General features: G+C 43.9%; 1 protein-coding gene across 3 annotated transcripts in view; it reads right to left on the bottom strand.

The window, feature by feature from the left end:
• cntnap2a (contactin associated protein 2a) overlaps window positions 1–13,668 on the bottom strand; it is a 314,335-nt gene that overhangs the window by 23,452 nt on the left and 277,215 nt on the right. For 2 of the 3 annotated variants that reach the window (XM_064333200.1, XM_064333199.1), the window contains exons 19-21: window positions 12,032–12,262; window positions 10,292–10,425; window positions 5,428–5,521 (exon numbers count right to left, since the gene is read on the bottom strand). In XM_064333200.1, the coding sequence (XP_064189270.1) occupies window positions 5,428–5,521; window positions 10,292–10,425; window positions 12,032–12,262 (459 nt within the window). Of the gene's footprint in view, window positions 1–376; window positions 1,260–5,427; window positions 5,522–10,291; window positions 10,426–12,031; window positions 12,263–13,668 lie in introns of those variants that run through there. The other variant, XM_064333201.1, reaches the window with a different exon arrangement.

Genomic DNA, 13,668 nt, shown 5'->3' with positions numbered 1-13,668 from the left:
TACTGACCATTCATTTTGTCATGAAAACATATGAGGAATTTCAGAACATTAAAAAAAACCGTCAATCAATTCAAATGTTATTCTGTTACAAACTCTTTCATGAGTAATTTTCACATATTTGTTGGCTTTTTATGTCAACAGAAGTTATACCAGCTACACTATGATTTGTGCTTTACGTGATCAAAGATGTGTTTACACAAAAACAGTTTTTTTGAATGGGTGTTTTAAATGGTTTTTATGCTAGCATGTGTCATTGAATGCAGGTGGAAGAATGGCTTCCAAGTCACGTTTTGGAATTCACAATAGTGCATGTAAACACTGCATATCAAAACTGAATTATAATAAATTAAAAAGCAATAAATCCTCAACACAGAGCTATACCTCAAACGTTCATTTATTCCTCTTTGGGATCCTACATTCACATACAAGCGCAACTAATCAGCTCTGGTTCCACTAGGGGATTAATATTGGTTACCTGCCTACTGGTTATATCCTCACTACAATGTTTACAGCTCATTGGGAGATGAGGAGCCCTTAGGCATGTAGAATTGTTCTCATTCACCATGGCAACATGAACCCTGCTTCAACTGCAGGCTGAGATCAAACAGCACATTTCCAAGGACACAAGTGACAGGACATATTCACCTGGCCATGTAAAACAAATGGACCCTGGTCAAATTCTGACCAATCAAATATCTCAAAGGGAATATCAATGGCACCTACGTATGTACACACTACAGAATATGTGAGACACCAGAATTGGGTGAATAACCGTAAAAAAGGTTGTTCAAATTTTCTATGAACTATGCTTAAATCACATATGAAATGAAAATGAAATAATTGATGATACAGAAATTAATCATTGCTTGCTCACTTATAATTTGTGAATGCAACACCAGGAAAATGTTTCTTCTTTTGAATTAACTACTTAACAACCTTGTTGAGAACAGTCACCAGGGATGTGGCCTTTCTCAACAAGTTTCACTGGCAGTGAGAGAAACAGAATGATGTCAGATTATGTGACACAACAGGATAGGAGACAAGGAACAAGAAAAGAAGATGTATTGATTCAGGGGAAAGTGACAGGGAAGTTGGACTGAATACTTTGTCGTCACTGATTCAAATAAGTGACAGGCTTCTCAGTGTGTGCTGCGTTGAGACCCAGAGACTTGCTTTAAATTGGAAACATAAAGGCAAAGCTGTCCATGAAGCAACAAAGATCATGACTTCTGTGACTCGCCTTCAGCCAAGAGGTGGATCTATAACAAAGACACAAAGTGTATCAAATGATTTCCGAGTCTGATATGTACAGCAATAGTAAATCATTGTATTTTCTGGACACAAATAAAGGAAGAATATAATTGACATTATATAAATGTCAAGACTTTCTTTAATACTGTCCCAGAATGATAAAATTGAGGAAATCTGGAATTTTCCCCCACCTTTCGATCCAGCGCTTCACCACATTTCATTTACAGCTTTCCCTTAGCAGTAAATAATGGGGCAGGTAATACCTGGGAGAGATTCTGGTTTGTAGTTTACGACCTCACCTTGTCTAGGACAGCTATGAATGTCCTCTAGAGCATAGAGGACCACAGGCAGCACCTGTTTTATTCACGGTTCTGCCTTCCCTAACTTTAATCATTAATAAGGAGGCTGGTGGGTCCTGAAATGGGTGAGCGATGGCCCAGACGGCTATGAATCATGAGCCGAGCCGGAGTGACACATGACAGAAAACCGTGACTGAGGTGTCCAATCCAATTTCGATTTGAACGAGTCTAGTGCTGGGGCATGGGTGACTGACTGCTGGGGAGAGAGCTCCGATGAACCGCAGTCCGGCGAGACAGCAGCACCAGCGAGGCGCTCGCCTTCCATTCGTCTTGGCTGTCAGCATAAGAAAAACGGCCATTGCGGCTCTTGCCAATGGTGTGTGTTACACAGGGGGCGGCGCGGTGCCAGAAAGGATACACCTGATATGGAGAGGCACGGAGGTGCCCGTGGCAAGAAAACAGAGGGAGAGGGAGAGGGTCCATCTGTCTCCACTCATAGGGAGTCGCACGGCATCCTGTGCCCTTCAAACTGCCTGCTGCCGGGCTGTGCCTTCACCTTGGTGGGTAGGGGGGATGGGTCTCGAGGGAGGCAACAAGTACAATGCGGTCGATAGCTAGCAGCTAGGCGCTAAGAGCTGTTTAATCTGCTCGCTTCATTGGTTGTGCACTGCCCTGCAGCCAATCTCCACACCCCTGAGACTCTCACCTCGCCTTGGGAACACGGACTCACACACAGTGCATGGAATTTGCTGTCACTTGCATAAAAGCGGGTGACACTTTTTTTCTGAGTGTGCTGTCACCCACTGTGTGTGTCTCTGAAATAACACATAATAATTTGGAATGCAGATATAGGAGGTGCAATGTGCCATGTGAATGCTAACAGCTTTGGTAATTGCGTTTTGCCTCACACTTCCAGTGAGGGTTAGCAACAGAAAAATCCCTCTGATTCGTCAGTAACTGGGATGTAATGTTTGCAATGCATTGTGGGAATTGTAGTTTTATAAAACACTGTTAGTATTTACTGAACAACACCATTGCCCCCTTAACATACATTGTATTACTGCAATGCTGCCTTGTCCTTCTATTTTGCCTGAAAATACACAGTGACAACATCTATGCCTGTGAAATGTTGATGTCAACCGTAATGTGACACATATAATTACCTGCTGTCTGTGGTCAGTAGAGGCAATGGTAGCCAGATTAACATTCCCCCTGTGTCACTGATCGATGATGGACCAGGGATAATGAGTTCAGGACTGTTCCATTGTTATTCAATGAGGGCTTGAAGGGTGTTTAATTATGGCAGTACAGCAGGTGTAATAAGCCTCAGTACAGAGAGCAAAGCAGTGACTTTTCGACAACAAGCGCCAATGTCAGAAAACATTTAGCAACCACAGCAGCTCTATTCATGATGCCTGCTTTCACTAAGACAGAAAACCGTTAATCAAGAGCCTCTACCCTCCAAAATTCATTCAATTGTTTCACTAGACAATTTATTTACCAGCATGATAATTTGTATTTCTTGAAACATTTAAAACCTGAAAATATGCCTCATAATCCACACATATTTAAAAAAAAAAAATACTGTCACTGTTCAATGTACTATAACAGAACATGTTATACCCATGGAAATATTTGTAAAAAAAAAATAAAAATCTTTCCTGACAAGTAGTGAAATCACAGTACAGTAATTACAGTATATGGACAACTGCATTTTTAAACTAAATTAGGCATGATGAGAATTCTGAAAATGCAATCCTTGTGTGTTCCACCTGCAAACAAAGAATTCTCTACCTTTCTGTTCATCTTTGCTAGAGAACACTGAGCCTTTGGTGCCCTCTAGTGTAAATTATTTATCACATGGTTCAACTAACATACAACCATAGACCAATAGAAAAAAACAAGAATGATAATTAATATCAAACTGGTAAATTGATTTAAAGTGTTATTTAAATTTTAATGTTTATTTGAGGATTTTGTTTCTGGATGAGAGTAAAAACACAATCTATAGATAACAAGACAGAAAAGCAGTGTCTTACAATAGCATACGCATCCTCCAAAATGTGTGCATAAAATTGATGCATTTTATGCAATTTTATCAGCAGGTAAAACCCTTCGCAACAATAATCTTCTTGATGCTCTCTTTCATACTACATTCATGGAAATTATTCCACCAATCATCTTTCTCCATAGCAGTTCCATCTTCAAAGGTGCCACAGGAGTAAGTGATAAGACTTGAACACCCTCCTATCTTCTGTCCTAAAGAGAGGGAATGTCTTCCTGAAATCTGCTCAGCCAAGATAAGCTCACCAGGGACTTATCAAACTCCCTGAGGTCTGTTCTCCACTGACATCCAGAAGCTGAGACACAGGTAGAACTGTCCCACTCTCCACATTTCAGATGAATCACCGGTGCCTCAGACACACGTCTAGGCAGGCTGGTCTCCCTGGCGACGTGTCTGCTGCTTCATATATATAATAACGGAATATAGCTTTTAGTCTGTGGGTGCCTGGTGCATTGTAATAGGGGTCAACACAGTCGCAAGCCATGAAGCCTGGTCCAACTTGAACATGCCTCCTTGCAGGTTAAACGCCTTCTAAACTAAAAGCTGAAAAAGCTAATTATGTCACTCTACTGCAAACTCCCGGTCATACAAATGACATCCTGGACTTGAACCTGTGGTGACTGAGTCACATGGCAAAACCTAAGCCAGTGAATGGAGCTGTTGCTGTCTGACTGTATTCTGCGTCTATGGTAGCTAAAAAGCAACAATGACACACAGCTGCACATTAATAACAGAGCAGCTGTTGAGCTGAAACTGTTCACTGGTACCTTGACTTTCTAGCTTAATTCTGCACAGACCCCTTTCACCCTGATATCTGAGCATAATGTCTTAACGAGCCCAAGTGGCTCAAACGCTAATGAGCAGGTGTGTGAATTAAGCATACGGAAGTGCAATGAGAATTCTTGCTTTAATCTCACAGCGGGAAAAAGAAATGCGTTCTGGTAACAAAGTGTACGAATCCCTGTCCCACACAAAGACACAATGATTCACAGTGATTGATATGAAAGGTTATGTCATAGCCGCGCTGTAGGAATAGTGACAGACTGAGTCTGGCCTCTACGTGTTACGAGACACCACTCGACAGACAGCTGAGGATGAAAATTCCGTGGCGTGTCTTTCCATCCTTAAAGCAACAAAACATCCTTTGGACATCAGGGGTGTATTTCACGAACCCGGATTACTCAGTTAGCTGGATAACTGCACTGAATAAAACCTGGAACCGCTCTTTTTACATCAGTCCACGATCCAGAGGATTCTGGTTTTTACTCAGTATGATTATCCAGCTAACTCAATAATCCTATTTCGTGAAACAGTGCCCGGTTATAACTGGTTAGATGTTGTCATTTATTAGCAAGCCAGAAGCCTGCAAGTTCAAATCCACAATGGTACTTAACTGCATCAATATATATCCAGCTGCATGAATGTGCGTTAATACGTCTATGCCATGCACATTTCCTTGGATTAAATCTACTAACAAAAAGTGAATATGCTTTTCTGTATAATAGAATAGTTTGAACATTTGCAACATCCAATAAAGAAAAGGAAATAGCTACTTGATATATTTTACACCTCAGAAATCATCAGTCACAACAGAACATGAAACTACACTACGCTGTGCCTATACAGGTCGGCACATTACACAACAGCGGAGCAGGAATTTAGCATCATTCCTCCAGTAGAAACAGCCATGGATGTGCTACTAACTGTTTTACGAAATTAAAATGCAGTATATATCACCCCTGGCAAGAGATTCTGATAAGCAAACAGTGCAATTTAAAAATACATAAAATTCATTATCGATTTTGTACTCACCAAAGACTTTGCCCAGAAAAAGCGTTTTGATCAGGTTGAATTGGGTGTCGGAGGCATCTGGAAGGGAGTAGCTCACTGGAGGATAGTGGTCCAGCTAGACAGAAAGATAGACAGACAGTTGGACAGACAGTAACAAGCTTTCCCTGAACAATGAATGTAACACAGCATTTTCTTAATAACTATGTGACACAGTTAGAATCCCAGAAGCTCTCAGACCTTCATACGACATCAGCCCAGTGGCTACCAAGTGTCTGGACCTTGTAGCACATAGCATAGAAAAACGTTTACTCTGGTCTATGTCTCCCTCTAGTGGAACATAACATTAACATGCTTTCAGGCTGATATTTAGCGCCACCTAATGGTCATATTATTTCTCTGAACATCACAGGTGCATCAACATTATAACATTATAATCTGTCATTTTGTACATATGGGTAATTTATAAGGTTCACTCTGTGTGGTACAGCCACCCTGAGTAAAATCAAGTTTACTTATCGATTTACAATTTTTCCACAGTTTTTATATAAAAAACATATACATTCATGATTTCCGATAAGTTTACAATACACTTCAGACAATCCAATTAAGGTAATGAAACATTTTTCCAAACACCTGAATTTTATAATAATGTCTAATATGAGTCACTCCTGTTGATTTGAGAACATATTTTCCCTGACACCAGAGAAGTGTGACTGATTACAAATGCTGTTACAGAGATGAGAGCACTCTCTAATTTCCTGACTGCATTAATTAGGCTGTTATTTCTGCTTTGCTCAAATATCTAATTAGCATGACTTGTCCTGCCCATGGTGTTACAGGAAGCAAGTCCACAAAATGACCTTTTTTTTGTGCTGGCAGATACGACTCTTCATTTCCCCCATCAATGTTATGAAGTGCTTCTCTCTCTGCTATTTTGCTCCTTGAATACAAATGGCCTAATATAGTCTGAAGGGGCTGTGGAAAACAATGACTTTTGTTCCCTCTCATTTTGCGCGTAATTTGTTTGCGGGACATGTCAAATTGATAAACGCGACCTGTTTATTTCAATGGCTCCCAGATGGGTCCGCACAGGTAATTTGCCTGGAATTCCCCCTTTGCCGTGCTTTCTAGACATTATCTCGTTCCACTGCTCCATCGCACAGGGACATCGCCTCGTGTTTGCTCATGTTGATTGGGAGCATGTTGTGGGGGGAGGGGAAAGAGAGGGAAGGGGGGTAATGTGACAAAATTAAATCCCTTTCAGTTTATTTACCTTTATCTGGGAAAACAAATTGGCTGCGTTCAAAGACCGCAGCTTCTTGGAGACTCCCTCTCTCCACAGCAGCTCTCCATCGCTCTCTCTCTCTCTCTCTTTCTCTCTCCCGCTTCAACCCACGGCGGGTTTGAGCCGTTTGCGCGGAGAGGAAATGAATCGCCGACCGGAGGAGCCCTCCCGCCTCGGCGCTCCCCGCTCCTGCGCGACGCCACGCGACCTTGGGAAGACTATCTCTGGAGCGCATCGCGACGCGCGGCCGCCTCGGAGGCGGGGAGGAGGAAACGTCTCCTCAACTCCGGGCGGCTCTCCCAGCGCGCTCGCGCTCGCATTCGCCTCACGCCTCCCGGAATCGAAAAAAAAAAACCGCGAGCCATGTACCAGAAGAAAAGAACGCCGTCTGGCAGCCCTCGTGAGAACAGAGAGCCTGTGAATCACTGCGACATCCCCTTTCTCTGGAAGGTCATCTTCTTATGCTGGAGGAAACCCTTCTCTTTCAAATGCACTCAAAGACAAAAAAGGACCCCACAGTCAGAGTCACAGAAAGTCTTTGATATGAAGATCGGCCAACAAAGTTTAGGAGGTATTGACTTACAATTACGAGATCACGATACCCTCATTTTCGAATGAGAGTGCTTCACTGTGCTACAATAAACAAACAAAACAAAAAGCTATAGCCCTGCATGTACACTAGCAGAACTGATTTATTCAGTATTGCCGTGACAGCCATCTCACAGTTTTTGCAAAAGGGTAGAAATGATTTTCCGTATTCACAACACATAACAACACCCAGTCACCATATGTTAAGTCAGCTGTTCCGTTGCCTTGTTGTACACATTGAGTATAACAGGTGCTTTCCATTCCAGGAAACTCCTCTTCACTCATCATTTTATTACCGCCAGATATAACAGATAAAAAAAGCAAGAAAAATGGGATGTGATGATAACATAAATATCAAAATGCTAACAGAACAAACTATTCCCTGAGGTTTGTTAGGCTCCAAATTAAGTTTTTGATCTCTCAAATTGAATACTAATTCTAGACTGTGCCCTCTCTAAAAAATGATTAATAGTTTAGCTTGCAAGTGCATTTTTTAAAAGTACAATATTAATAACTTAAGAGCCACAAATTCATTTGGGATTGTCTGGAAAAGAGGCCAAAAAGTATTTGAATGTGGGCCTCTTGGAGAATTGTTCAGGTGGTTGTAGCGAGCACATGCTAGTTACTAGGCATGATGCATTTATTTCAGACCTGGGTCAAATACGTATTTGTTTTGGATTCAAATACTTTTCTGTGCTCTATTGATCTTGCCTGCTGTAACTGAGCCTGCCAATTTGACCAGAAGTCGGGGTTTACGCTTTTTGAGAGTATTTCATTGGTTCCAATACACCAGACAAATCAGTAAAGCGTAGAAAAGTATTTGAATCCAAAACAAATACGTATTTGACCCAGGTCTGATTCATATACAGACACTTGCCTTGGTTTTGTCCTGACGTATGGCAGCCTGGGCGCCTTTAAGGTGAAATGAGAAATGGGAAAGTTAATGTGCATTAAGGTGTGCGCTTCACGGCTTCTGTGTCCTCCCCGGTCATGTGGGCGAGGCCCTCATTGACACGATGCTGCCGGCGGCCGTGTGAGTGATGTGTCCGGTCAGCCATTACAGCAGCTGTGAGAGCGCAGGCCGGGGCAGCTCAGGCTACGCGCCGCGCGCACATAAAAGACCCAAAGCAGCATCTGTCGCGTGCACGCCGCTGCGCAAAAAGGCCGTTAAGCGAACCGCCCCCATCCCCCCCCCCCCCCCGGTTTCAATTTCGCGCAGCGTCGGTGGCCCTCCTGGACCCGTGGCGAGACTGACCGCTGCTCCCATCTCACCCTGCTATTCATCCCTCTACCATCAAAGCAGATTTCACCCCTCTGCCATCAAAGAGAGAGAGAGAGAGAGAAATAGAGAGAGTGAGAGAGAGACAGAGACAGAGAGGGAGAGAGAGAATACGTGTGTGTATGTGTGTGTGTGTTTCATACATGTATGAGGGGGTCCTTTTTCCCCCTCTTCTGGTTGTAGGGGTCATTGTCATTTTGTACGTCCCATTGCTTTTGCAACACAAAATTACTTGTCATGCAAATAAAGTACATCTGAATTTGAATTTTAGAGAGACAAAGACACAAACAGAGGGAGAGAGAGGGAGTGAGAGAGAGAGAGAGAGAGAGAGAGGGAGACACAGAGACAGAAATAGCGAGAGAGAGATAGAGACAGAGAGAAAGAGAGACATGGAGAGAGAGAGAGTAGAGGGCTCATTTCATGCGAGGCAAGCCTCCAGCAGCACGCCTACACGTGAGCCCTCTCGCCGTTCAGAGCTCCAGATGTCCAAAATCCACAGTGACGAGAGGAAAAGACACAGGCGACTGCCCTGTGCTGCCGGCTCACTGTGTCGCAGACAAGCAGGGGACCGACAGACGGCAGGGAGAGACGGAGACAGTCACGGCGGCCCTTTCCTTAATGACAAACCACCCGTCAAGCTGTCAATTTTTATGCTGTTCTTCCATCGTCTGGGGCATATAGGACCGCTCTCAGAAAGAAATGATCTGTAATTTACCGTACAGGGACCATTACCCGGCATGCTTAATTGGATCCCGAAACAGACATGCCTGAAAATAGTCAATAGGCACCTAAAAATTAACCCCCGGGAACACAGATACAGTGTAGCTGGACGTTCCGAGCACACTAATTCAGTGTGGCCCTCGATTTACTGCAGCTTCACACAACTGACCACTTTCCCGCGGTCTTATTACAGACTTGCAGGACCACCCAAGGTGCCTTTCTAAGACAAAATAGAGCCGTGTGTAGCCGCGAAGGCGCTAAAAGAATGGAATAAGCACCCCGCGAATACCTCTCTCCTTATTATAGCCTTCTCAGTCTTGTGCCGAACCTGCCGCCAGTTCGCTTTCTTCTCCACAATCAGGAGCAGTAGTGGGGCACGCATAATGGGGCTGTGACAGTAATGGGGGTTTGATGGCGGGGGGGCGGGAGTTAAATGGGCGATGGCATCGGGCGTGATGTCAACAGGGTTTTTATGTTGCGTCCGAGGAAGTGCTTTAGTATTGATCGCATCGGTGGAAACATATCTTGGTCATTTAAGCGTAATAAAAATCTTAAGCACACAATAATATTGATCTCTGCGCAGTAGATCAATGTTACCTTTCAGTGACCTGGCCTCAGCACTGCACAGCAGTGTAATGGATTTCTGTAGCACAGAGAACCACAACCCCCTACAGCTCTTCTGAGACCCACAACCCCCTACAGCTCTGAACCACTGACACCCACAGCCCTCTACAGCTCTACTGAGACACACAACCCCCTACAGCTCTGAACCACTGACACCCACAGCCCTCTACAGCTCTACTGAGACACACAACCCCCTACAGCTCTGAGCCACTGAGACCCACAACCCCATACAGCTCTGAACCACTGAGACCCACAGCCACCCACAGCTCTACTGAGACCCACAATTCCCTACAGCTCTGGCCTACAACTCCCCAATCCCTGTGCATCTCTGCCCTAAATCAGACCCCCACCCCCCTGTAGCTCTGCTTCAGAGAGCAGCCTCAGCCCACCTGCAGTCGGATGTTTCTCTGGACACGGGAGATGTTGACGCTGTGGGGCTGGCCGTTGGCCAGGTTGCGCTGGTCCGCGTCGATGGTGAAGGGCTCCCTCAGGCCGCCCAGGTCGTACCGGATCTGCAGCGTTCCTGTCGGGGGGGTGGGGGGGGGGGGGATAAAGGACAGGGCGTTGGACCTCGCCCCTGCCAGTCACGCCCGTCACCGGGGCTCGGCAGGGGCGTCGGCGCCCATGTGATCTCAAGCAGAACGCACCCAGGCCGGGACGTGCGCTATGCCACAGCGCACACGCCTTTCCCTCCGACAGCGCTCGCTTACACACAGGTGCGCCCGACTTCCTCTCTTCTGGAAACGCCGTCTCAAATTCAGCACACTGTGAAATTTCCGGTGCTGCGCATAACTCACAGGAGACAGGCTGTGCACTGGACTACCTGACACCCGCCTCGCCTCAATCTCCTCTGTGTATATTTTAGCGAGACTGAGGCTAATAAACGCCTCGTACCCGCTCCATCTGGGAAACAGTAACTTGCCTGTCGCCCTGCTAACGTCTGCTCATCATTCTCCAAAAATTGAACAGCTGTGAGACTGATTGGCTGTGCTCCCTCCGGTCATGCCTTCCTTGGTTTTTACCTTAAGTGAAAAAACCCTCAGCCTGGCTCTAAATGTCAATGTTATACAGAGCTTTGTTCAGCATAAAACAATTTATGATTGTTAATATAAATGTCATACACCTGTGGACACAACAGAATAACCACTTCACAGCAGAATAACATTCTTCGCTATGATGAAAAAGAAAAATAAAGTACCGCAGTCATGCTTATGCCTCCCACACACAACAAAAAAACAAGAACAAAGCATGGACAAACACAAGAACAAAGCAGAGGAACATGGCATCTAACATCATTTCCATACATATTTTATGCAAAAACCTTGAGGCTGTTCTCAAGGTTTGTCCTTTGATTCGCTTTTACTACAAACCAAACACAGTCATACAGTTTATGTCCTCATATTAGCTGCCTGGTGTTGGACTCCTCGTGAAGTGAAATGGAGTGTGAGAAGACCTGGCTGGGAGGAGCTTGTAATGATGACAAATGAGAAAGAAGAGCTCAAAGATAAAGAGAAGAAAGAACCAATGAGAGAATAGTGCTTAGGTGAAGTTATCTACATCATAAGAGAAACCAAATTTAAGTAGGGCATGCTTTCAATTTGAATGTAGATATTATGGCTCTCGAGCTGGTAATAACGATGTCATATGTAATCACACAGTTCATCTTCACATTTGATATGTGTTTGATATTGTTTTTCAATAAACGAATGAAAGAATAAAAAAGTGTTTACTCAGGTTCATTTAGTTTAATATTCCATTTTGTCTTAAGATCTGAAACCATTTAGTGTGACAAATATGCAATAATAGAGGAAACCAAGAAGCGGCAAATACTTTTTCACTGCTCTGTATAATGTGGCTCTATTGGTACACATTAACAGTGGTAAATCTAAAAGGGGCGATGACAGTCAAAGCATTTAACTGGACTTTAACATAGAGGAACATTGAAAAGTTCATTGTTCCTCTATGGGGAAGGCCATTAGATGCTAATATCTTGTTGTTCATGTTTTCACAAGCAGGGGGTGATGTTAGCCCTTGTTCACACAGCCTGAATGGCTGTAGGGAGAGGAAATGACTTCTGAGGACCCCACAACCCGCATCTGACCCCCCACGTCAGTCACAGCGAACCTTACCATTGTGACGCAGGACCACTGCCAGGTAGTCCTGGGTCTTGGAGCTGATGTAGACCAGGATGCTGGGCGTGTTGGACGTGCTGAAGCTAAAGGCCAGGTCCTCCTGGGTCAGGTTGGCCTCTAAGGCCAGATTCTGGGAGAGACCCTTGCCCTCCTTGGTCGCTGCTGGTGCAGCCTCAGGCATGAAGCTGTACCTGACCAGGGTCCCTATCTCAAAGAAGCCACCAACATCTGAAAGATACACACATGCACACATGAATGCACACACACACACACACACACACACACAAAGAAAAATATTCACCAGCATGAACTTACTCAGAAATACTTCAAAAATAATAAAAAATATATTCACCCAGAAATTTGTGTTTTGTATGACCTTTCTAAATTCCTAAATTAGAACTGTAATCCAGAGATAGTCTAATATAGTAGTCATTTAATGCTAATGAGATCAATTACATTTTTCAATGAGTTTCAATGATGAGATCAATGAGTTTATAAAGGTAATACAACAATAAAAATAAAAAAACATATTCTCATAATCTTACATCACCATGTCCATCCCCTCCATGTTTTTATACCTCTTTGTAAATAAAAACCACTCAGTGCTCTTTCTGTAGAATGCAAGCACTGCCGCAATAGAAACGTTTAAGCAGAGTGAAATGCAAACAGAATTCCCACCCGACAGTACAGTAGTCAAAATCAGTGCTTTGATTTCCACTCAGAGACCATTATAATAATAATATGTGCTGCCTGAGACTGCCTTGTTTACCTATTAAACAGGCAAAAAAGGGACACTTTCTTTCTGTGTACCATTACGTCTATGTTGGCGTGACAGAGGGATATAGAATGTCTCTGTGGGCTCCTAAAATGTAATGTGTGCAGATGCACCATTTGTAAATAAAAAAAATGGCATGGACAAAAAAATTCTATGTTATGAAAGCCATATATAAGGAAAACAATGCTGTGCGCATTTCGTGGGGAGTGAACAGTCAGAACCATGGGAAATCAGGAGGGCTAATGGAGTAACCTCCATGCGTAGGGATTGGATGAATCACACCATGTGACTAACACCATGAGCATTCCCTCTGGGTGCTATATACAGAGTGGAAGAGGTTTATTCCCTATAATGACTTACCACATTTATGTAGTCACACTTCTCTAGGGGCCTCCTTTCAGTGCAGAAGTCTTCAGTATTTTAAAGGACTATTCTCAAAAAAATGGCTGGATGTATGGCTGGATATAAAGGGAGTCGCCATACATCGGAGCATCCACAAACGGACATAAAATAGTTTATAGGATGCCGTAAAGTTTTTGACTGCAGTAGCAATTTATAATGTGCCCTGAAAATCACGCTTGTGGAAGACCAAATGAAAAAAGGAATGTGATAAAATAGATTAAATAAGATCAAAACAGACAGCAGCTGACTTGTTCCAGGATTGGAGCAGGAGGTACTGTAGGCTGTCTGCTAGGCCGTGCTCTCAAACCCTCATTTCTATTCAGCTGCACCACCGAGCCTCTTTCTCTCCGTCCAGAGGTCCCAGGGCTGTGCTGCTTTGGCCTAATGCTCACCTGACCGCCGTGACACCTACTCTCCACAGACGACAGTGAGGAGAGGAACTGGAGAGAGAGATGGC

The sequence above is a fragment of the Anguilla rostrata genome, chromosome 4 (genome assembly GCF_018555375.3).
Source record: "Anguilla rostrata isolate EN2019 chromosome 4, ASM1855537v3, whole genome shotgun sequence".
NCBI lineage: Eukaryota > Metazoa > Chordata > Actinopteri > Anguilliformes > Anguillidae > Anguilla > Anguilla rostrata.
This window is presented reverse-complemented; position numbering and strand designations above follow the sequence as displayed.